The sequence below is a fragment of the Pantherophis guttatus genome, chromosome 1, assembly GCF_059756535.1.
Source record: "Pantherophis guttatus breed Tessera chromosome 1, ASM5975653v1, whole genome shotgun sequence".
NCBI lineage: Eukaryota > Metazoa > Chordata > Lepidosauria > Squamata > Colubridae > Pantherophis > Pantherophis guttatus.
This window is the reverse complement of record NC_142063.1, coordinates 338,267,394-338,293,451: the sequence shown is the minus strand read 5'-3', so window position 1 is coordinate 338,293,451 and position 26,058 is coordinate 338,267,394. Positions and strand designations below refer to the sequence as shown.

General features: G+C 42.9%; 1 protein-coding gene across 5 annotated transcripts in view; it reads right to left on the bottom strand.

Moving 5' to 3' along the window:
- Window positions 1-644: 644 nt before the first annotated feature.
- Window positions 645-26,058, bottom strand: part of AKAP1 (A-kinase anchoring protein 1) — a 56,368-nt gene continuing 30,954 nt past the window's right edge. For all 5 annotated transcript variants that reach the window (XM_087889734.1, XM_087889739.1, XM_087889730.1 and 2 more), the window contains 9 exons: window positions 24,244-24,377; window positions 19,101-19,227; window positions 16,980-17,107; window positions 14,154-14,331; window positions 9,514-9,664; window positions 8,164-8,231; window positions 5,722-5,795; window positions 4,521-4,586; window positions 645-1,003 (listed from right to left, as the gene is read on the bottom strand). In XM_087889734.1, the coding sequence (XP_087745860.1) occupies window positions 941-1,003; window positions 4,521-4,586; window positions 5,722-5,795; window positions 8,164-8,231; window positions 9,514-9,664; window positions 14,154-14,331; window positions 16,980-17,107; window positions 19,101-19,227; window positions 24,244-24,377 (989 nt within the window). In that variant the 3' untranslated portion in view covers window positions 645-940. The remainder of the gene's footprint in view (window positions 1,004-4,520; window positions 4,587-5,721; window positions 5,796-8,163; window positions 8,232-9,513; window positions 9,665-14,153; window positions 14,332-16,979; window positions 17,108-19,100; window positions 19,228-24,243; window positions 24,378-26,058) is intronic.

The following is a 26,058-nucleotide window of genomic DNA, read 5'->3' as shown; positions in this document are numbered from 1 at the left end:
TTTTAATTCTCCAGTAATTTTTTTTCTCTTGTACAAAATATTACAATGATTTTTATATATATTTACATAGGTTTGTTTTTTTTCCCAAACAGCTAGAAAACAGTGATGTCTTACAATCAGGATTGGCGATCCATTTTTTTCTTTTCTCTGTGTATTCAACATGATCAGGAATTTTAAAAAAACGCCGCAGCTATAGTGGTCGAAGTCAAATTCATTGTCTCAGGTGGTCTGCAAAACGAATGTATCCTGGTTTCTTGCACAAACCAAGCCTTAATTAAAAGTGAAGTCACAATCACATGTGGCCTTACCTAGAACCAAAGGGAAGGTAGGTAGGTAGCTAGCTTTTGTGGTTAGAAACACGGATATGCCTATTATTTCGGATGTGCTCCCAAGTTTCAAATATTTTATTATTATTTTTTGGGGGGGGGGAATTTCTGAATCAAATTTATCTCCTCTTATTTCAAGTCAGTTTAATGTCAAGGCAGCAGTCACTTTTACGAAATTTAGATACGTTCAACACACGCCTTAAACGATACACAGCCAACCTGGTGCAAACCTCTTTGCTCTATTATTACAATTATTTTCTTTTCTTTTCTTTTTTTTTTTTAACAACTTGACATTTGACCAAAGGGGGAAGAGCCAAGTTTTAAAGCTGTGGTTTGTTTTTGTTTAATGGCTTATGGTACAACTCCCTGCCTTTTTCAACAAAATGAGGTATGCAATACAAACTGTGGTCAGTCAGATGAATTTGTCACAAATTGCTGGTGGAAATAATGACTGATTTGCGTGAGGGGGGGTGGTGGGGAGGGGAGGGGGAAAGGGGTGGGAAGAAGGACTACAAAATCCTAATTTTGAAACAGTGCCAAAAACAGGAAAGAAAGTCAAAGGGACAGGGGAAAAAAGAGGAAAGAACAGTCCAGAAGATGGGTTAAGGGGTTTGCTAGTAATTTTCCACCCACTGAGCAAATCCTCGTTCCACCAATGTTCGGTTGATGGACACCAACTGGAAGAGAAAACAACGAGAAACATCAGTGAGTGATCCCAGCAACAACAGGGCCAATGAAGTGATTTTGCACAGTCAGATGTCAGCGTTTCAAGTAATGCACCCATAGAAAGCAGAACTCTGAGGCAATTTATTGGATACATCATGTTGGCACAACTGGTGAAAACCGATTCTGAAAGTTCCCGCCGTTTTCACCCTAATTAAAAACTGAAAGTTCTAACTCTACAATATTGGATTTTAAAAATACAGACCTATAGATATATCAAGCATGGAGAACAGCACAAAAAAATGACATTTTACAACAGAAAAACATTTTGAATTGATTATGTGTGTTTACTTTCTGATAATTAATTTGTTCTTTATGAGCATAATGAAAGAACTGGTCAATATTATTTCTTGTGATCAAGGTTAAATGTTTGGTTTAAAAAGTGAGATGTGTGTGCTTGTGTTTGTGTATACACACACACATTTATTTTCAGGCAGTCATTCAGTGAGAACTACATATATATGCCGGTATATATATGTAGTTCTTGCTTAGTGACTGCCTGAAGTTATGACAGAGCCCCAAATGATACTTGCAATCTCTTTTTGAAATTCCAACTGCCAAACTCACAGATCACAATCTCTGCATAATTCTACTTTTTAACAAACTTTGTTAGCTGAGAAAAATTCTTCTGCCTCCTCTAATGCTGTATTCTGAAATGGTATTTGCTCTGAGACTGCCCTTCTGACACTGGGCAATGTTTTAAAAGAAATTGCAGCTGGCTTTTTGCATTGACGCTGAGCTGATGCAGAATTCACTTTGAAGCTAGTAGAGAGCTGGTTTTAATTAAACATAATTTCCTCTCTCTTTCAGTGGATTCAGCTATTCAGTTTGATCTTTTTTGTTGGTAATTGAATAATTCTTTAAATTGTCTTGTCAAATGGATTTTGCCCATCTGGGGCAAACATCCAGGAAAGGCATCTTGAAGAACCCAACCATGTGGGTCAATAAATCATAGCTTTATTAAGTGCCATGGAACATGCTGCCCAGTGGTAGGACTGGCACCTGCATCTCATTCAGGAAAACCCTTAAACCCATCTTATCTTTAACAAATCTTTGAATCCCGAGGCGATTCCCGATTATAATTATTGAAGATGTTTTTGAGGTGTTCTATTTTGTTTCTACAGGTAGTCCTCGACCTACGACTACAACCGAGCACAAAATTTCTGTTGCTAAGTGAAATGTTTGTTAAGTGAATTTTGCCCCATTTTATGACCTTTCTTGCCACGGTTGTTAAGTGAACCGCTGCAGTTGCTAAGTGAATCTGGCTTCCCCATTGACTTTGCTTGTCAGAGGGTCGTGATCACATGACCCTGGAATGCTGCAACCGTCATAAATGTGAGTCAGTTGCCAACCGTCTGAATTTTGATCATGTGACCATGGGGATGCCTCAATGGTCAGTAAGTGTGAAAAACGGTAATAAGTCACATTTTTCAGTGCAATTGTAACTTTGAACGGTCACTAACTGAACTGTTCTAAGTTGAGGACTACCTATACTGCCCAGAGTTTCAATGAGTATTTGGGGTATGTGTGTGCATGCAGCTATCTTAAGTGGAAAGTCAGCACTGGTAGTCCTCGCTTACTGACCACTTACTTAGTGACTGTTCAAAGTTGCGACAGCACTGAACAAGAAGACTTATGACTGGTCCTTGAACTTATGGCTATTGCAGCATCCCCCCCCCCAGCCAGGTGATTATCATTCAGGGAGCTTTAAAGCCCCCATACTTATACGATAGTTGACCTGTCTCATTATCACGTACACACCTGACAAGCAAAGACAGTGGGAAAACAGCAGGAGATCACAAGTCACAGTTATGGGTTGACTCACTGAACAACTGCAATAATTCACTTAATAGCCACAGGGAAAAGTGACACAAGTTCAGCCCAGTCACATAATGTCTTGTTTAAGGACCATGTTACGTAGCAACGGAGTTTCCAATCTATGGAGAGTGTGTGCGTACACGCAGTTCGTAAAATGTGAAGTTTATATTTTAAACCAAGTCTCTCTAATTCAAATAAAAATTTCCCCATCCTTTTTGCCTATGCTTAATTGACGTGCTCTTCCACCAAAGAATATTGGTAATTTTTTTTTTTAAATGTTACTACCGGTAAATTTATCTGTTGCAAAATAAAAATCCCATGGCAGGCAGCATTAACATGCAACACACTTAGCAGCTAATTTCCCTCAAAAATGAGAAGTTCTCAGTTCAATAAATAATCTCATTGTAAATAAAGATTTTTGCCTTTTGATGACAAGCCCATTAAGTTAATGCTAAAGAAACGCTCACCTGGAAATTCTAATCTCCTTTGCGGGAGAGTCTAAAATCTGGAAATTGCCACTCGATTCGTGCCAAATAGGCACCATTTGGAGGATGAACAGAAAGGCTTATCTTTGTACCTCCTGATAAAGCTCTAAATTTGTGGCTTTTCTGTTTTGGCTTTTGGGCAGAGAGGAATTTGAAGAAACCCCAAAATGGGATCTATCATTCCTGGGTTTGCAGAGCAGATGGGTTTCTGTATGCGTGTGCACGAATAAGATTCCCCACCACCACCACCAATTGGGCTGCCCCAAGTTGCTTTCCTTTCTTTAGTGCAGGGGTCTCCAACCTTGGCAACTTTTAAGACTTGTGGACTTCAACTTCCAGAATTCCTCAGCCAGCTTTGCTGGCTGAGGAATTCTGGGAGTTGAAGTCCACAAGTCTTAAAGTTGCCAAGGTTGGAGACCCCTGCTTTAGTGTTTTGCAAAAACGTAATAAGAAAGAATTCCAAGAAACGTATCAGCCAGGTTCCATCTGGGATCCTGAAGAGGGAAACAAAGCTGGCTTAGTTCTTCCACATTGTTTGGTGCTGTCTGCGTGGATAAGGAGGATTGGCATATCCTGTGAAGGGGCTTACAGGCTTTGTTGCTGTCCACCCAAAGAGGCACAACTAAAGAGGAGACCAGCTGTCCATCTAACAAGCTGGACTGAAGACTGCAGAAAGACATTGGTGCTGTCCACCTGCCCCCCCCCCCCCCCCCCGGAAGACTGGACCAAGGCGAACCCAGAGCAGGCGGGGACGTTCGACTGAGATCCAACCTCTCTCTGAACTACGAAGTCTAGTTGTTACTCTTTCTATATCTACACAACATCCCCAAAGAACAGCACCCTACTAAGAAGTCTACTAATCAGGGGTAGTATTCACTTACCTTCGCCACCAGTTCGCAAATGTGAGTGCGCGCAGGGGGTAAAAAACAGGATGTGATGACATCCGGTTGGGTGGGCGGAGCCTCCCAAAGCCGCCACTACCAGTTTGCCCAAACCGGATAGAAGTGGTTGAATTCCACCACTGCTACTAATGCACATTTTCTGAAGGATCTCTCCCACTTTCAGTTTAAAAATCACCAAGGTTCATCATAATGAGTGCGCTGGTGATTTAATTCCAGGATCACTGTGACCTATTATGGAGCTGTTCTCCCAAAATTGATCCACATACCTCATCTCCTATCATGCTCCACAGTTGTATTAGTGGCAAGCCCGTTGCACTGTCGTAATTTGTAACCTATAAATAAAGAAGTCAGTTAATACCTACCCACAGCAAATGCATGGCTGTTGTTAGGCACAAAGGATCAGGGCCATTTGTAAGGTGGCAGCATAGAAAATTAATTCAAGCCTATACAGAAGAATTTGGTCAGCTAAAGTTTGACACTAAATTGGCACAAGGGTCAATTGGATACAGGAGGGGTTGGACTTGGAGTGCTTGTGGGAATGCAACAACTCTAAGCTGATGAGGCATTTAACTCTGCCTCCCCCCCAGCCCTTCTGCTCTTCTCCTACAGGTGTCTCCTTGAGCCATATGTTAGACAGGCTGCAATGGATCTAAAATCTTCCTAGATTGTCACTAATAAGATCACTATAATCTTTTCACTGGACAAGAATTTGCCTAGTTTATAATTTATTTATTTATCTATCGTATTTAAGAAGTGCCCATCTCTGGGTGGTGCACAATAAAATACTAAAAGCAGAAAAAAACAGTACTTAAAATTTTAAAGAGCCAAGGAATGTTAAAAAATTAATTAAAAGACGAGAGGAGAGTTTTCAGGGTGCTAACCAGCCCCATGACTGAATGCTTCTCTGTGCACCCCAAGCAAGGCTTCAGAGCCACATTTTAACTACTTTTCAGAAGGCCAAAAGAGTGGGAACTCGCCTCACCTCTAGAGATAGAGAGAGAGTGTCCCACAAAGTAGGGGTAACAGCAGAGAAGGCTCACTTTCTAGATCCTGCCAGTCAAAATTCTTTTAACTGATGGGGTCCAGAACATACTTTTCCTGACTGACCGGGTGGGATTTGATTTGATTTAATTTGATTTATTAGATTTCTATACCGCCCTTCTCCCAAAGGACTCAGGGCGGTGTACAGCCATATTAAAAAGCCCATCAGGGATGGCTTATGTAATGGATTGAACATTAAAGTGAGTTTGAACAAGCCACGGGCAGGCTTGATGGCAAATTTTGTTGAACATCAGGTCTGATCACTGAGAAATCAAGAAATTTGGAGTCTACCAAATTACCATTTCTTACTCGTTTGACATTCACTTCCTCCTCCCTCATTAATGGGAAGAAAAAAGAATTTCTCACCACAAATGCTTTTTCCCAAGTTTAATCAAATCAAAGCAGATTTGATTATGTTACACTTACCTGTGCAAGTAAGGGTGTGCCCCTGGTCATTTCACTAACAGCCGTGTCAGCTTCAGATGAGAACTGATCATCATCTGTAATAGAAAGGAGGAGAAGAGAAAGAATACTTATTCAAAGTGGTCCCTGAATCCAGAACAAAATTAAACAATACAGAAACTCTCCTGAAATCTTTCTGGATTATTCGTGCCTTTTTTTTTGGGTGGGTGGGGGAGATGGGAAGGAGGAAGGAACAAGAACCAACTTTAAAAAATTACCCAAAGCATGAAAATCACGAAGAAAGCAGAAAAAGTGTTACACAGAGAATACAATATAGCACACACCTGCGTGTAAACCCATCTGTGAATAATCTTGAGCCTCAAAATTTTCATATGTTTTAATTTTCACAATTGGCTTGTTGGTGGATAATTGGATTTTCATAGTATTTCGGTTAAAGATTCAAGGGTCACCTTATACATAGATGGATTTATATGCAAGTAGGGTAAATGCAGGTACTTTTAAAAAGTGTTACCAAATACACTTGCAGGTAAGCCAAACCCAATTTCGGGGGTATATTTTGGCACCTAAAATTCTCAGTTTATCTTCGGGTATATATGGTAAGTTCCTGAGTTAGAGGTTAAGTCTCAGCAGAATCCGAACTCGGTCCCTCCCATCATTTTTCCACCAATGCAATTTATTGATTGGCTGGATGAATGGAGCCGGCTTTCAGTTGTTGGGTTATGATGCTTGGTTGCCACTTGAAATTTTGTGTCCTGTACAGCTAATCTTGGAGTTACGACCTTGCCAATCACAGTCGTAACCCATGATTGGTCATAAAGCACTCAGTGACATGACCAACCTATTTTTTTAATGGTAGTCATTAAGCAAATCAATGGTTTGCTAGGAACGTGGTTTTGCTAAAACCTGGAAGTAAATGCCAGCTTTCAACAAAAACGTTGTAAAATGCGGTCATGTGACTGCCCTAAATGCTGTTTCCAAACACCTAAAGTGCAGACTTGTGATCACTTGGGGGTGGGGGACTGTCATATCTTCAAATCCAGTTCATAAATATCTCCCCGGTAGATCAGTCGTAACTCTGAACAGCAGCTAGGTAACTGGTTGTAAGTCAAGGACTACTTGTATTGATATATTATGTCTGTTTTAATCTTATGGGGGGGGGGGTGTTTATTATTTGGGTCTACTTTTGGTATGCCGGCCACTCTAAGTTGGGCAGCTTTATTAAACTAGTTAATACATAAACAAATGGGGAACAGAATGTAGAAGGACAAGCACAGCTCGGGGGCGGAGTCAAGAGGGTAATCAGCCCAGAGTCCTTACGTTCTCACAAACTAAGCCCAACCCTTCCTGAATTCCATTGACTTTTATCTAGTGCCAATTTTACTGCTAAACCATTTGTTGACTATCTTCTTGTTTATAGGCATTAGTTATAAATCAGCTTAACTAGAGCTTAACATGTGGTCCTGATTCTTTGTGCCTGACACAGACATATAATCAGAGGTGGGCTGCTGGGGGTTCGCAGGGGTTCGGGAGAACCTCTAGCTAAGATTCTGCGCAGTTCGGAGAACCCCCCAAATCCCACTCCTGGCTGGCTCCGCCCTCCCAGGAATCCGTGCATGCCCCAGTACAGGGTGCGCGCGGAGGCTCGGGGAGGGCAAAAAATGGGCCTACCAGATGTTCAGGAAGGCCGGAAACGGGCCCATTTCTGACCTCCTGGAGGCTCAAAGAAAGCCTCCGGAATCTGGGGAGGGCAAAAAGCCCCCCGCCTTCGCTGTGAAGGAGGTCGACTAGGCCACGCCCATCATGGCCACGCCCACCCAGCAACCGGGCAAACAACTCCTTGCTAAATTTTTGAAGCCCACCCCTGCATATAATCACCTGAAAAAGGACTTCTTCTGCTGTGGCTTTCTCACTTCTTCTACCTGCATATCTGAATGCTGTCCTGCTCAACACCCAAGTTTACCTTGCATACAGAAACAAGTAGAGATGCATTGGGAAAACCCTCTGATGATCGAGCGGCTCAGCTGGGATAGTCAAAGGCTTTTAAAAGAAAAAAAGCCTCTGCCAATCAGGCAACTCAGCTGGGATCGTCAGAGCCTTTTGAAAGCATTTTTTTACAACCTCTTCGCCGAAGAGGTTGTAGAAAAAATGGCTTTAAAAGTAAAAAAAAAATTGGCCACGCCCACCCAGTCACATTACCTCCCCCCACCAATCCACGCCCACAGAACCAATAGTAACAAATTTTAGATTTCACCACTGCTTTGATGTTAGAAATTGGAGGCAACTATGTGAAATTTAGGTTTACAGTCATGGATCATTACAAAAAGTGTGCAGCCTGACCCCCAAGTTGAAAAGACAGAGCTTGTCATATACCATTCTTGATTTTCTTATAAAATCCCAAACCACAAAGATAAGACACCTCTCTCTCAGGTTTCTAGGGGGTACTACCTGGAAGTGGCACCACGTTGTCCAAAAGAACCTCAGCTCCTTGGAACGGCAGGGTTACAAAGTCAGACCTTAAAAAAAAAAAAGGGGGGGGCGATAATAAAGAAATGAATTAAAACAACATAGGAATGTCTAGGTTTACAATCTGAGAGCCAAAGCTTCCTTCTCTCTAGCTCCTTTGGGCAAAAAAATGAGAATATTTTTGGCAGCAAGCTACTGTACTTAGACCAGAGTTCCCCAAAATGATTAATACTGACCCCCCCCCAAAAAAGCCCAATTTGACTATCCCAAGAGTCAATGTTATTTTTGCCAATAGTCCTTCATTTACAAATGCAATCGCACCCAGAATTTTGCTCCCCATTGCACTCGTTAAGCAAGCCATCACGTGACCTGACTCAATTTTACAACTGTTTTTACAGTGGTTAAGTGAGTCATTGCAGTCATTAAGGGGGTCATGTGATTGTTAAGTGAAACTAGCATAACCTGTGACCAGCTCTTGGTTCAATGTGGCCTTCAATGTGTGTAGCTGCCCAACTTAAGAATTTCTTGTATTGCGAGAAAGATCTTTATTGCTAATACAGCAATACAACAGAATTTTGAAAGTCGGCCAAACGGTTTTCAAGATCAACTTACACCTAGTATGACTAAGCTAGAGTTTATTTATTTAGCTGTTTATTTTTTTGTCCAAGATCAAGTCACAGAATTTAAAAACACAGCACACCATTCATACATTCGTATGTAAAAATACATACAGGTATCCCTCACTTAACAACCACAATTGGGAGCAGCAATGATGTTGCGAAGCAATATGGTCATAAAGAGAGACATCAAGTAACCATGGCTGATGATTTTATTGTTGGTTTCTCCATTGACTTTGCTTGTCAAGACATGCAAATGGCAATCACTTGAGCAGAGGGCGCTGGGAGTTATAAACGCCTGCTATTGTGAACTCTTCAAATTTCAATCACATAATTGCAGGGATGGTTCAATCAAACTACCCACCCAACGAAAGCCAACGTTTTAACCGCTACATTGAGTTACAATCATCCTTTCCAGCTGATTCTTCCAGACCACTGATGTTCATCTATAGTTCAGGTTTGTCCAACAGTGGCACTTTAAGACCTGTGGACTTCAGCTCCCAGAATTCCCCAGCCAGCCATGTTGGCTGGGGAATTCTGGGTGTTGAAGTCCACAGGTCTTAAAGCGGCCAATGTTGGACAAATCTGCCTTAGTTGAAAGTGGAGAATCTGGAAAGAGTCTCCAAGGATGAGCCAAGGTCCATCTATTTCAACATTCATAGAATTCAGGATGCCAACCACTTGGTGAGGAACTCCTGTGGTTACCTCAACTCACCTGATTTGTCTAAGTGTGTCAATCCTGACTCGTTCGTATCCACCATAATCCACATATCGGATTTCCACTTCGTTGGCATCTTTGAAGTAGCCAATCACTTGTGCCCGCCACCACGCGCCTTCCACACCCGGTGCGGCACAGACGACGCCAACTGTAAAGCAGAAAAATTGGGAACAATTCAGGATGCAATGCAACAAGCTTTTTAGGAAATAAAGTAAGGAGGGTGGGGGGGGGTTGTTGTAGAATAAGGGTGGGGAATGTTGGCCTTTTTATGACCTGTAGACTTCAACTCCCAGAATTCCTGAGCCAGCCAGGAATTCTGGGAGTTGAAGTCCACCAGTCATAATCTCTGCTGTAGAAGAATAGGATCTGCCTTAAGTCCTTTCTTTACTAACAGCCTTTCAAGTTGCAGGAAGTTCTCGACTTATGATCATAATGGAGCATGCCCATTATGATTTTAAGCCATGATGGTCATAAAGCGAGTCATCATGTGACCCACCCCATTTTACAACCTTTTTTGCAGTGATCGTCCAACAAATCATTATAATAGTTAAATGCATCTGTGGTTATTACACAAAACCATTGCCTGCTATGGGGCGTCTTCGGTAAAAACTGTAAGCAAATGACAATTTGGGCCCAGAACAGTGTAAATTGCAATCACATGACTGCAGGACACTACAAATGGCCATAAATGTGGGCCAATTGCTAAGTAACCAAAATGCAGTCCCATGTCCATGGGGGAGTAGATGTCAAAACTTTAAAACCAGGTTGAAAGTACCATTTGGTAGGGGATCATCGGAACTTTGAAAGGTTACTACATTAAGTGGTCAAAATTGTGGAAACCTTTTGGGAAAAGTGTATTTTTGAGGTTTGATGGCTAATAACACCACTTTTTTTTTTTTGGAATTTCAAGATAATCCTATTCCATTGCTGGAATGGCCTGGGAATAGCCCAGACCTTAACACAATTGAAAATCTATGGAGTCGACTAAAGAAACTTGTTAGTCAGAAGCGACACAGCAATAAAAACACAATTAATAGAAGCAATCATTCAATCTTGGTTTCACATGATAACAGCTGCAGAACTAAAAGTCTTGGTTCACTCCATGGGAAGACATTGTAAAGGCCATAATTCATGCTAAAGGTTACCCAACTATTAGCTGACATGATGATCATTTTTGTTTATCTCATTTTTTCTACGTGTTTCACTTTTCTTCTTTATACTGTAACTGCTATTCTAATAGCAAATCCTTCATAAAAGTTATTGCATGACATTCTTGATTAAATTATCTTTCCATTGATACATAATTTTATGGTACTCCTCCAAAAAAAAAAAAAAGTGGTGTTATTAGCTGGTTTTAGAAAATACACTTTTCCCAAAAGGTTTCCACAATTTTGGCCACTACTTTAAGTGGTCTTTGAAAGGTTGCTAAAGTGACCTAAAAGTTACTAAGTAGTCCTTGAATTACTAATTCAAGGACTACTTGTAACCACTCCGTAATAGTATTCCTTTCTTTTTTTTCCCAGAAATAATCAAACCTTGCAGGTGGCAAGATGGTCTTGGCCCCAAATGGAACCTGAAGAAATGTGGTCAACATTTCATCAAATGGATGCCAATGCCAAATGCTCCATGCCAATTAGCGTCATTTGTTCAATGGATACTATTACCCCAAGGACATGTATCAAAGAAACTGAAACTTGTGGGTGGGAATGCTGTGAGCTGTTCCCACCGTCATTGGGAGATTAAATAATTGCTTCCTGTGTTAGTGTTATTGATGTATTCTGTATTTTATCTAGGTAGTCCTCGACGTACGACCGCAGTTGAGCCCAAAATTTATGTTGCTAAGTGAGAAATTTGTTAAGTGAGTTTTGCCCCATTTTACGACCTTTCTTGCCACACTTGTTAAGTGAATCACCGCAGTTGTTAAATTACTAACACGGTTGTTAAGTGAATCTGGCTTCCCCAGGAAAATGAAATAAACAAAATGTTAAAAAGTTATGATATTTATGTAGTTACTTACCAAGCACATGTAAATTATATTAAAGTAACCCAAATATCTTTACAATCCCCAAGGCATGTGACAACTTTTGAGCACCCCTAATGTTTGGAAATTGAAAGCTGAAAAATTTGACAATATGACTTTGTCTGAAAGTCATAAAAGGTGATCATATGACCCCGGGACACTGCAATCATTATAAATATGAACCGGTTGTCAAGCATCCAAATGTAAATCACGTGACCATAGTAACGGTCGTTAAGTGTGAAAAACGGTCATAAATCTTTTTTTTCCCAGTGCGGTTGTAACTTCAAGTAGTCACTATATGAACTATTGTAAGTTGCAGGCTACTTGTAATCTTATTTACATAAATAGGGTAGGTAAACCTGTCAGAAAAAGTATGCGATGGCTCAGTGGCTAAGACGCTGAGCTTGTTGATCGAAAGGTCGGCAGTTCAGCGGTTCGAATCCCTAGTGCTGTGTAACAGGGTGAGCTCCCGTTACTTGTCCCAGCTTCTTGTCAACCTAGCAGTTTGAAAGCAGGTAAAAATGCAAGTAGAAAAATAGGGACCACCTTTGGTGGGAAGGGAACAGCGTTCCATGCGCCTTTGGCGTTTAGTCATGCCGGCCACATGACCACGGAGACGTCTTCGGACAGCGCTGGCTCTTCGGCTTTGAAATGGAAGTGAGCACCGTCCCCTAGAGTCGGGAACGACTAGCATATACATGTGCGGGGAATCTTTACCTTTACCTAAACCTGTCAGAGTTGGTGGGTATATAAACCCTATGAACAAGTGAATAAAATTAAATAACAAAAATTATGCTGAGAGCATGTTCTTGTAGTTTTATTGGTTTTTTAATTCTTAATTCTGTAGACCACCCAGAGTGGTGAATTGGATGGCTATATAAATTTAATAAATAAATAAATATACAGGGAGTTCTTGGCTTACAACCGGTCATTTAATAACCACCTCAGAAAAGGTGCTTTATGGACCGTAAAGCCCTTTTGACCATTATAAAATGTCAATGCCCCTCCCACACATAACCCCATTTTGGGAGCTTGCCAACCGACTCTCATTTATGACCGGTTTCAGTGTCCCACAGTCATGTCACCATGATTTGTGACATTTTCCTGCTAGCTTCCAGTGTCTGATAATAAAAACACCCATTTGGGAGAATGGATTCAGACTTATGACTGTATGGTTCATTTAACAACCACCCTAAATACAGTTATAAAATTGGATCCAGTCATGTGGATGCCTCGACTTATAACCCAAATTTCGGACCCAATTGCGATAGGTCGAGGACTATCTATAAAAATATAAAAATCACCACAGGTGACTTACTCTCCAATTTAGCAGTATTTTGGTAATAATGAATATCTTCCCTTTCACAAGATTTCACTGTTGTTCTAAAATTGCTTAACTGCAGAAACAGTGAATATTTTTTTAACAGTACTCCCACCACTCTACAGCTTCTCAAGTTTTTTTCCCTCCTCATCAATACTGGAAGAACGATGCTCAGTTTCAGGCAGCCACTCACTGCACTGACTAGAACTCACAGTCTCCTGGTGATTGGCCCAAACCAGCCAGACAGCTTTCATACCTAAGGCGGGACTAGAACTCACCATCCCGATGATTGGCCCAAAATCACCCACTTGGTTTTCATGCCTAAAGTGAAACTAGAACTCAGTCTCCTGGTGATTGGCCCAAGTCACCCAGCTGGCTTTCATGCCTAAGGTGGGGCTAGAACTCACAATCTCCTGGTTATTGGCCCAAACCAGCCAGCTAGCTTTATACCTAAGGCGGGACTAGAACTCACCATCCCAATGATTGGCCCAAAATCACTCACCTGGTTTTCATGCTTAAGGTGAAACTAGAACTCACAGTCTCCTGGTGATTGACCCAAGTCATCCAGCTGGCTTTCATGCCTAAGGTGGGGCTAGAACTCACAATCTCCTGGTTATTGGCCCAAACCAGCCAGCTAGCTTTATACCTAAGGCGGGACTAGAACTCACCATCCCAATGATTGGCCCAAAATCACTCACCTGGTTTTCATGCTTAAGGTGAAACTAGAACTCACAGTCTCCTGGTGATTGGCCCAAGTCACCCAGCTGGCTTTCATGCCTAAGGTGGGGCTAGAACTCACAATCTCCTGGTTATTGGCCCAAACCAGCCAGCTAGCTTTATACCTAAGGCGGGACTAGAACTCACCATCCCAATGATTGGCCCAAAATCACTCACCTGGTTTTCATGCTTAAGGTGAAACTAGAACTCACAGTCTCCTGGTGATTGACCCAAGTCATCCAGCTGGCTTTCATACCCAAGGCGGGACTAGAACTCACAATCTCCTGGTTATTGGGCCAAACCAACTAGCTAGCTTTATACCTAAGGTGGGACTAGAACTCACCATCCCGATGATTGGCCCAAAGTCACCCACCTGGCTTTCATGTCTAAGGCGAAACTAGAACTCACAGTCTCCTGGTTTCTAGCGTGATATCTTAACCACTAGACCAAACTGGCTCTCCTATAATAGCAAAAAGCCAGAAGGTTGAAGAATGATTCTTTTCTGGTTTCATTTTGGTGATAAAACCAACACTATCGTTGGTGCAAAGGGGCATGGAAACCAAATCGGAGAAGACTTACCCTCTACTGGGGTTGGCATCGTAGGAATCCCAGGTTGGGAATAGCAGAGATACATCTGCTGATCTAGGCTACGAAGGACGTGGAAAGTGGGATGCGTGTGTTGTTGTACGAATAAGTGCCCGGCGTTGACTTGATTAACCACAATAACTTCTACTGTAACTCCATCAGGAAGCATGAGCTGCCACAGAAGGATGAAGAGAGAAGTATTTCCATGCACAAGTAATGGCATTTAATTTCCAAGCTACAGATTATAACACTGTATGGAAATGAGAGCAGAGTTAAGCAACTTGCTACCCTTTGTACTGCATAGACTACAACATCCTACATGGTAACTTGGCTGAAGAGGGAGAATGCTTGGGGAAATGAAAGTAAGTGCTGTATCTCCTCCAGAAGCTGCCTCAAGGTCACCCAGCTGGAAGAAGGAGGGAGCTCCCAACTAAACTACACTTGGAGTGATTCATTATGAAAACATCTTGCCTCTAATTGGTTACACTGGGATGTGGGCAATGAGAGATAGATAAGGGAGGGAAAAGTTGAACTTAGGGATCCTGGCACGAGATTCTCAGTTCTGGCTTTGCAATATTGCAATGCACTTGACTTCTAATAAAACTATTACCTTTCTCAACCGATGGAGCTAAGGATCATTTCCATTTAGGGATTTAAGTTGTTGCAGGTCTGACTGATCTAATATTTCTCAAAATGAGCAACTTTGAAACACGCCCAGAATTCCCCTGCCAACAATGCATTGCTAGGAATTCTGGGAGTTGAAGTCCACATGTTTCAAAGTTGCCCAGGTTCAGAAGCCCCGATTTATAAGACCATGGGACAATAATCACCTTTCACTATTTCTTACAATTGTTATGAAAGTTAAGTAAGGACCCTTTTGGAAAACTCAAGATTTCTCTTTTATGTTGGCTTATATTGGACCACTTTAATGAGCTCAGTTGGAAATTTTATTTGAAATACTTTACCATGCCATTAGTTCAGAATCATTTCTCTGGAAACCCAAAGATAATTTCACTCCATAGTTCAACCTTAACCTACAAATATTCTCTTCTCTTAGTACCACATATGGGTGTCAAACATTTCAGAAAGCATGCCAATGGCAGAAATTTGCTTACAGTACAGTGGCAAACCTCCACTAAGGAACAACTATTCTTTCTGTATGAATGTGTACAGAAGCATGCCCTGCCCACCGATGTCAGAAACAAACCTCCAACCAAAACTGATGATGTTATTTAAATTAGGTAATGAAATGTCTACAAAAACAAAAATAACCACCAAGCTCAGAGAGCAGCAAGGATTCCACAGTTCAACTCTGAACTACAAATATTATCTTGTATTGGTACTCCCTTTTCCTCTCTTCTTCACAGCTCCCTTATTTTCTCTCTGATAGTTTTATTCCCTCTCTTTCTTCCCACTTCAACAGAACAGGCTGTTCGTCCTGCAGGTTTACACCCTGGCAGAGTGTTTCTGAAAAACAGGCGGTGGGTGGCTGTTAGGACTACAAGTTCCCAACCTCTGCTACGCACAGACAACTTCCCAAATCTTCATCAATGCATCACAATCTTAAGATCAGAAGCTCTCAAGGATACAGGTCAACCCATGACACGTGAAATCAGTGTTCCAACAGATGCTCAAGCTCCTTTAGTACATGTGTCTAACTTTACACACCTGTACAAGCCAGTTGGGAGGTTGTTGTTTCAACCTTTTGAGAAAAGCTCTGGATTCTGCAGATGCTTCCACCTCCAAGAAAAAAAAATATCACCAAGAAAACATCTGGCTAAGATGCTTTGAAATGGTCATTACAGAGATGGTGACAAGAAAGCAAGGGACCATATAGTGCAGGGGTCACCAACCTTTCGGACCTCAGGGACCACTAAATTCATAACTTTAAATCCCGTGGACCACTAATATGAATTAGTGACGGGATGGAGTCCTTCAGGCACTTAGCGTGGCCGCCTCTTAGCAAAGAAAAGTGCCCGGGATCAACCCTAGCTTTGCTGTCCACTGCAGCTAGGAATCTCAAATAGAATGAATGTTTGTCTTGTAGCCAGCCCGGGCACTAGATCGTCCGTCCCCCCCCCCGCAAACTCTGTCTCTCGAGGAGCCCGGCTGAAGTTTCGTGCACCGCTCACTGAAGCACCTGGACTCCCAAGGAGGGAGGGAGAGAGGGGCTGGAGCAGTGGTGGGTTCCTCCCGGTTCGGCCCGGTTCGGCCAAGCCGGTAGCTGTGACGATGTGACGTCACCGAACCGGTTCTCTTTGTCTGGGATCTGGGCCCTCCTGCCCACCCCCGCGTTATTCCTACCTTTATTTCTTCTTTTTTAGCCCAGCTGATAGGTGCGGCAGAGTGGATTGCCGCACCTCAGCTGGGCAGATACCTAATGCGCTTTGTTTGGCGCGTATGCGAGCGAAGTGAGCATGCATGTGGCGATCGCGCACAAAGCGCGTGAACGAAGAGAACCGGTAGTAAAGCCGGTTGGAACCCACCACTGGGCTGGAGCTACTAAACAGGCAGTCAAGCTAAATGCCTGAAGGACCCCATCCCATCAGCAAGTGGGATTAATTGCTTTGGCAGGCCGTATCTGGTCCAGGGGCCATAGTTTGAGGATCCCTGATTTAATGCAATATAAAAAATGAAAAAATGCAAAGATTTTCTGCGGACCACCAACATTTTCTCGCGGACCACCAGTGGTCCACGGACCAGCAGTTGGTGACCGCTGATATAGTGCAACCCAGCAACTGATGAATCAAAGTCCTTCCAAAGCCAGCAATTTCTCCAGTTCTACTAAGATGGGACCCAGAATTTTGAGTTTGTGCTTACCCAGGAGGTCATGGGGAGGGAATGCAATGGCAACGGTGGGGGTGGTGGAGCGTAGATATTGGTGAGACTCAAATCCTTGAACTTCTTTCCAATCAGGGTCAGTGCTTTGTCAACGTTCTGCTGAGAGCCTGCGGGGAAGGAGGGGCGGGGGGAGAAAATACAGATTTTAGAAAATGTTTAGGCACACAGGAAGAATCAAGATAGCCTACCTCACAAAGATAAGCGATTCCTCATTTAAGCAAGAGAGGAATGATTTTGCTTTGCATCCTGTAAAGGAGTAGCCAGGCCAATATCTATGCGAAAGGAAGAATTCAATCCATTGTAATCACACCAAACTCAATGGTTTTCCATCTGGGCCAGTGTTTCTCAACCTCAACAATTTTAAGATGGGTAGACTTCAACTCCCAGAATTCCTCAAAACCAATATGGCTGGCTGGGGAATTCTGGGACTTGAAGTCCACCCATCGTAAAGTTGCTGAGGTTAAGAAACACGGATCTGGAGTGGACCATTCTTAGCAATATCAATAGCACTTGGATTTATATATAACTCCATAGTGCTTTACAACACTATCTAGGCCAGGGGCGCCAAACTCAAGGCCCGGGAGCTGGATCCGGCCAGTGGGGTGCTTATATCTGGCCAGCGGGGCTGCCCTGGAAATAGCAAAGGACCGGCCCGCGGTGCCTCTGCCAGTGAAAATGGAGCTCGGGAGGGCCGTGGGCATTCCTCCCAAGCTCCATTTTCGCTGGCAGAGGATTGCAGGAAGTCGTCAAAGCCGAAAATGGAGCTTGGGAGCCCATTTTTTGCTGGCAGAGTGCTCAGGCCACCACAGGCGCCCCTGACACAAGTGACGTCCAGCTGGCCACACCCACCCTGGCCCCCTGAGGTCAAACCCTGATGCGGCCCTCAATGAAATCAAGTTTGACACCCCTGATCTAGGCAGTTTACTAATGTCAGCCTATGGCTCCCAACAATCTGGGTTCTCATTTTATCAACTTTGGAAGGATGGAAGGCTGTGAGTCAACCTTGAGCCGGTCAGGATCGAACTCCAGACTGTGGGCAGAGTTTGCCTGCAATACTGCATTCTAACCACTGCACCATCACGGCCCCACTCTTCCACAAAGTCTTAATTTGAGTGTCACTCCTTTTTCCAATTGATGTAGAAGGGAACTCCATAGGGGTGGAGAATCCCCAAATTCAGTAAATCAAAATCAAATGTGCCATATTTTAAACATGGGGTGAAATGTCTATTCAACATACAGTAGTGGCCAAAATTGTGGAAACCTTTTGGGAAAAGTGTATTTTTGAGGTTTGATGGCTAATAACATTACTTTTTTTTTTTTGGAGTTTCAAGATAATCATATTCCACTGCTGGGATGGCCTTGGAATAGCCCAGACTTTAACCCAATTGAAAATCTATGGAGCCGACTAAAGAAACTTGTTAGTCAGAAGCGACCAGTTAATAAAAACCGAGTTAATAGAAGCAATCCTTCAATCTTGGCTTCACATTATAACAGCTGCAGAACTAAAAGACTTCGTTCACTCCAGGGGTGAAATCTACTTACCTTCCTTACCAGTTCGGAAGTGTGCGTGCATGCGAGAAGGTAAAAAAACATTACAATGTAATGTCATTACATTACTACATTAGTAATGACACCCAGGTGGCGATCGCTACCAGATCGCCAAACCACAGGGAAAAATCGCTACCGGATCGGGTGATCCGGTCCGATCTGGGAGCATTTCAATCCTGGTTCACTCCATGGCAAGACGTTGTAAGGCCATAATTCATGCTAAAGATTACCCAACTAAGTATTAACTGACATGGTGATCATTTTTGTATATCTCGTTTTTTCTATGGTGATAAGTTTTGTATATCTCGTTTTTTTCTACGTGTTTCACTTTCCTTCTTTATACTGTAACTGCTATTCTAATAGCAAATTCTTCATAAAAGTTATTGCATTACATTCTTGACTAAATTATCTTTCCATTGATATATAATTTTATGGTACTACTCCAAAAAAAAAAAAAAAGTGGTGTTATTAGCTAGTTTTAGAAAATACACTTTCCCAAAAGGTTTCCACAATTTTGGCCACTACTGTACTCATCCAGCAGGTTCCACTCACCTTCTATATGGCAGATCTGGAAGTCCTGGGTGTAAGGTAGTGTGGAAATGTAGATTTTGGCACCAGAGACTTGCTTCAGGAAGCTCACATATCTCCCTTGTTTGCCTATCAGCCGTCCTACTAAGTGCTACAGGGAAAAGAACAAGGGAAAAAAAAAATAATAAATAGAGGGACACATTTGCAGGTGTCTCATTCTGTAGATCAGAAAGGACCAAGTATATCAACTCTGGAAGTACATAAGCTTATTTATTTTTCAAATTAACGTCCAGAAGCTTTTTGGATAGCATTGACAATGAATATTTACACTGTATTGTTGCCTGGTTCCTATTTTATGTTACTTATACATGTAGTCCTCGACTTATGGTCAGTTGGTTAGCAACCAAAATTATGTCAGAATCCCCAAAAAGGTACTTATGACCAAAGATCTGATAGCTGCCCACCTGGTCACAGGATGACATTTTGGATACCAGGCAACTGATCTGCATTTACAGCTGTTTGCAGCGACCCACAGTCACATGACTGCAATTTATGTTTTTTACTGCAAAGTGGCGTTTACATGTGGTTTTTAGCAAAAATAAAGCAAAAATAGGAGGAGGAAGGAATATTATGTTTACCACCTTGAATTATTTATAAAATAATAAAAGCGGAATAAGAAAAGCCCTTTAAAAATCCCCTTGCCATTCTTTGGACAACTGCCAATTTAAGATCAGCACTTCTACCAACTTGACGCCTTCCCAGAAAAGGCTTTTTTGCGGGGATGTCTTCTTGTCACAATTCAGGGAGAAGGAATACAATGCCAGTGGCTACATTGGCCAGGTTCCTTGGTTATTTTACTAAAAGAAACAAGCTGGCATAAGTAAATGCCCTCCAGTTAAGCTCCACTCCTATAAGACACACCCATGTAATTGCTTGGCATCCTGACAAATGTGATTTGCCACTGTCTCCTCCTCAGAATTTTTTTTTATTCCAAGTCTGGCTATAGTTCTAGGATTATTTGGCTAACTCCTCTCTAACTACAGGTAGCCCTCAATTTACAAGAGTTCATTTAGTGACCATTTGAAGTTACAACGGCACTTTAAAAAGTAACTTATGAGAGTCTTTCCCAAAGGTGCATTTCTTTTTCTTTTCTAAGAGGCAACTGGACTTTCTGGTTTTTCTTTGAAGACCTTTCGCTTCTCATCCAAGAAGCTTCTTCAGCTCTGACTGGATGGTGGGGAACGGAAGGATTTATACCAGTGGTGAAATCCAATTTTTTTTTTTACTACCGTGGCTTGGTGGGTGTGGTATGGCTTGGTGGGTGTGGCAGGGGAAGGATATTGCAAAATCTCCATTCCCACCCCACTCCAGGGGAAGGATACTGCAAAATCCCCATTCCCTCCCCACTCCTGGGGCCAGCCAGAAGTGGTATTTGCCGGTTCTCCGAACTATTCAAAATTTCCACTACTGGTTCTCCAGAACCTGTCAGAACCATCTGGATTTCACCCCTGATTTATACGCCTTGCAGACAGCTGGTCATTTGCATCCTTTCAGAGAGTCATCGAGGCCACTTGGAGGTTTACCTGAGTGGTACAAATTGGTATGGAGACTTCTTGGAACTGCTGAAGGGACTGTGTTGTAAACAGGAGATAGATGATGTCATATCCCTACCCCCCTTCCCCCCACCCCCACCCCCCCCCGTTGAGAGAGAGCGCTGTTCAATTTTGACATAAATGGCTTTTTAGCAAGGGGTTCTCTGCCTGGTTGCTGTGTGGCCATGGCCATAGTGGGTGTGGCCTAGTTGGCCTCCTGCACCACGGTGTGGGGGGGGCTTTTTACCCTCCCCGGGCTCCAGAGGCTTTCCTCCAGCTTCCGGGAGGGTGAAAACTGCCTCCCTAGGCTCCGGAGGCCTTCTTCCCAAAACTTCCAGTAGGCCCATTTTTCGCCCTTCCTGAGCCTCCATGCGTGCCCTGCACTTACCTGCATCCAAAATGGGCCGCGTGGGGACTCCTGGGAGGGGCAGGACGGGGTGGCCAGGAGTGGGATTTGGAGGTTCTCCAAACTGCACAGAATCTTAGCTAGAGGTTCTCCTGAACCCCCGCAAACCCCCAGCAGCCCACCCCTGCTTTAACACCTCTTTCAAACCAGCGATCCTCTTTGTCAAAAATATGGACTTTGTTGTCTTCAAAAGAGTGGCCTGTGCCTTTTAAATGCAGATAGACTGCTGAATCTAGTCCTGATGTGTTCGTTCTCCTGAAAAACCAGAAAGTCTTAGGGGGGGAAAAAGCCTTTGGGACAACCTGGATGAGTAAGAATCTCCATAAACACTTATGAGCATCTTTCACACTTATGACCATTGCAGCACCCCATGATCAAAATTCAGGTGCTTGGAAACTGACTCATATTTATGACTGGATGGTGGGGAAGTCAGAGCTGAAGAAGCTTCTCAGATGAGAAGTGAAACGTCTTCAAAAGAAAAAAACAAGAAAGTCCAGTTGCACTCTTGAAAAAAGCACCTTTGGGATAACCATGACCAGGATGACTGAGAAGCTCCATAGACATTTACCGACCGCTTAGGATCATTATTCAAGGCAGATTGGAACCCTACATGGGAAAGGAGCATGACAGAAGCTCAAGCTGGCCTTAGAAAAGGCCAAGGAACAAGAGGCACAACCGAGAAAGCGGGAGAAGAACAAAAATAGGTCAATATGTGCTTCATCAATTATAGAAAGGTCAACGATTGTGTCAACCACGTCACGCTGGGAAATATGCTAAGGAAACGAAGAGCTCAGAATAGCTCATTGTCTGCAGGCAAAACCTATCCACAGGACAGGAATTCCATCTGGATAGGAGACGGTGAAACTCCAGGGCTGCAAAGGCGTAAGAGAAGCTGTACAGGTAGTCCTCGACTTACAACAGTTCATTTAGGGACCATTCAAAGTTACAACGGCACTGAAAAATGTGAGGGATGACCATTTTTCAGTTACAACATTTGCAGCAGCCCATGGTCCTGTAATCAAAATTCAGGTGCCTGGCAACTGGTTTTATTTATTGGTTCGATTTATATGCCGCGCTTCTCTGGAGACTCAGGACGGCTTACAATGCTTTTAAGCAATAGCCTTCATACTTTTGTATATACCTGCTTAGTAGGGCTTTCGGTCCCCCCTAAGCGGTGTTCTTTTTATACAAAGTCAGCTTATTGCCCCCACAATCCGGGTCCTCATTTTACCTACCTCGGAAGGATAGAAGGCTGAGTCAACCTTGAGTCTTGGTGAGATTTGAACTTGTAGTAATTGCAGGCAGCTGGCAGCCAAATGTTACTTAACATCACTTTAGTCTGCTGCACCACCAATGCTCCTCCTCCGGAGGGCCTCCGGTTCATATTTATGACCTCCGATCCCCTTTTGTGACCTTCTTACAAGCCAACTCAATGAAGAAGCCAGATTCGCTTAACAACCGGGTTACTAATTTATCAACCGCAGTGATGCCCTTAACAACGGTGGCAAGAAAAGTAGTAAAGTATGGCAAAAAAAAAATTCACTTAACAAATGTCTCGCTTAACAATCAATCTATGTTGCTAAGCAAGACTTAACTGAATTTCGCCCTAATTTATGACCTTTCTTGCCACAGTTGTTAAGTGAATCACTGCAGCCCTTAACTTAATAATATGCCTATTTAGTGAACCCAGCTTCCTCATTGACTTTGCTTGTCAGAAGGTCGCAAAAGGGGACCACATGACCCTGGGACATTGCAACCATCATAAATATGAGTCAGCTGTCAAGTGTCTGAATTTTCCCACCTCCAGGGGTGTGGGGAAAGCCATTTTTGCCCTCCCCAGACTCCTAGAAAGGCTCTGGAGGCTGGGGACAGCAAAAAACGGGCCTTCCGGTCCCACCGTAAGTTGGCAAATGGGCTGTTTCTGGCCTCCAGAGGGCCTCCGGGGGGGGGGGTATGGAAGGCTGTTTTCACCCTCCCCAGACTCCTAGAAAGGCTCTGGAGGCTGGGAAGAGAGAAAAACAGGCCTTACCCACCACCGCCGAGGTCCTCTGGAGGCAGGAAACAGCCTGTTTCCCTACTTCTGGTGGGCCCAGAAGGCCCGAAAATCAGCTGGCCAGCACGCACATGCATGCCGGAGCTGAGTTCGTGTGCCCACCGATATGGCTACACGTGCCATCTGTGGCACGCATGCCACAGGTTTGCCGTCACGGATCTAGTCCAACCCTCCGCAACATACAGGAAAGCCATTTAAACCATTCTCAAGAAATGGTTGTCCAACCTCTTCATAAAACAGATTGGACAACCCACAAATGCCATAAATAGACTTTTCCACTCTTATTTGTCTCTTGCCATCAAGGAAGCGTTTCTTTATATTTATTTCATTTGCAGGTGATCCTGGCTTAATGACTGCCCTGTTTAGCAACTGTTTGAAGTTCTGACAGTCCTGAAAAATTAACTTTATAACTGGTGTTCATACTTATGACAATCCTAATATCCTGAAGTCACATGGCTGACTTCAGGCACTTCACAACTGGCTTCTGACAAGCAGGGTCAACCGAGACGTTGGCAGTGAAATAACAAGTTGCGGTCACGTGATGTCTCACTTAAAGACAAAATGGGAAGTGAGGTTATAAGCCCATCACAGTCAAATGTTTCACTTAGCGACTTCCTTGCTTAGCAACAGAATTGTCGCTTCCAACTGAAGTTGCTAAGCGAGGACTACTGGCATCTAGATGTCACATTTATAGAGCCAACTCTGAACGACTCAGGATGGTGTACAAGTAAAACACAAATACAATGTAAGAAGGCGGCATACAACAAGGAGGCTTAACATAATCAGCATCAGAACGGGAATAACAAAATTGGAAGGGACCTTGGAGGTCTTCTAGTCCAACCCCCTGGACTAGATTTTATCTTAATAAATTTTATGTTTAATTTTATCTTAATAAAATTCCCAGAAAGGTACATGCCCCAAACCCATCATCCCAAGAAAAGAGCCCAATTTCTAAACCACATATGAAGGCCATCAAGATCAGGAGAATGTGGACATTGGAGGAATCAAGATTAAAAGGCAGGCACTAGGACCAAAAAAGTGCACGACTGAAAAAGTTGGGAATCCCCATTTAAGCAAAATCAAGACTAGGCAGACAGACAATTTTCTGGACGTTACCTTCGGTATTTCAATTTCCCAGATAACAAGCTCTGTCTTATTGCAGTCCGTTCCCATCTTAGCACTCAGGCAGCTGTCATTCTTGCGGAGAGCACAACCGCTGTCCACCGAGTCCATGCTGTTCACGTCAGAGCCTAAAAAAGAAAAACAGCCACGTTCCTTCACTTACAGGGTGATGAAATGCTGGGCAACGGGACTGCAGCAAACACACTTTCGATCCCTCTCATTCCGCTTTCTCCATTTACATAAGGAGCTACAGAGGTGTGCAGATCAAATTTGTCTAGCCCAGGTGATGCCCCTCCAGTCAGTCAGTCAATCGATCGATCAATCAATCAATCAATCAATCAATCAATCAACTAGTCAGTCAGTCAGTCATCCTATCTATCTACCTACCTACCGTCTAATTTATCTATCATCAATCATCAAATAAATCTATCTACCGTCTAATCTATATGTCATCTAATCTCTCCATCTCTCTATCATCAAATAAATCTATCTACCTAATAATAATAATAACAACAGTAACAGAGTTGGAAGGGACCTTGGAGGTCATCTAGTCCAACCCCCTGCTCACACAGGAGACCTATACTAGGGATTCGAACCGCCGAACTGATGACCTTTCTGATCGACAAGTTTATCTATCGTCTAATCTATCATCTAATCTATCTCTCTCTTTATCATAAATCAAATCTATCTATCTATCTATGTATCCATCCATCCATCCATCTACCTACCTACCTATCATCCATCTATCTACCTACCTATTATAAATCATCAAATCTATCTACCTACCTACCTATCTTCAAATCTAATCTAATTTATAGGTAATCCTCAATTTATGACCGTAAAGAAGCCTGGCCATTGGAGTCACAAATAATGATGGCCGTAAAGTAGATCACCACATAACTGGACCCATTTTTCCAACCTTTTTATTTTTTTGTAAGACATTAACCAAATGCCACCCAGCAAGCAAGTCTCTACTCAAGGGAAGAAAGAAATTAGTTTATACCACACCATAATTGGCATTTGGTAGCACACAAATGTAACTTCACTTCCACTCTGCATCCCATGTTCTAGTAAGATTCTGCACAGATTAAGTTCCTAAAGTAAAGGTAAAGATTCCCCTCGCACATATGTGATAGTCGTTCCTGATTCCAGGGGGCGGTGCTCATCTCCGTTTCTAAGCCGAAGAGACAACGCTGTCCGAAGACGTCTCCGTGGTCATGTGGCCGGCATGACTAAACGCCAAAGACACACAGAATGCTGTTACCTTCTCACCAAAGTGGTCCCTATTTTCCTATTTGCATTTTTTACGTGCTTTCGAACTGCTAGGTTGGCAGAAGCTGGGACAAGTAACGGGAGCTCACCCTGTTATGCGGCACTAGGGATTCAAACCGCTGAACTGCCAACCTTGTGACAAGCTCAGCATCTTAGCCACTGAGTCACTGCGTCCCCTTTCCTTTCCATGTTTTCCTTTAAAAGTTCGCAAATCAAAGGGGTCAAAATGTGATTGAAGCCACTTCTTTTTTCTATCAGAAGTCAAGATGGTGGCATATTACTAAAATTCCTTCTCAATATGCATTTACAATTGGGTGGGTTTGACCATCCCAAGTTTTTACACCCAAACTTCCCATTTCCCTTTCCATTTCACTATAGATTTATTGGTGCTCAAATCCTAACATTTTAAAGATTACAAAGAAATCTCTCTTCAGTAACCCACCTTTCCAGAGTTGCTCTGAGGAAGTTACCCCACCTTTTACCACAGAAAAATAAGAACAGGACCTACAGGTAGTCCTCGACGTATGACCAAAACCG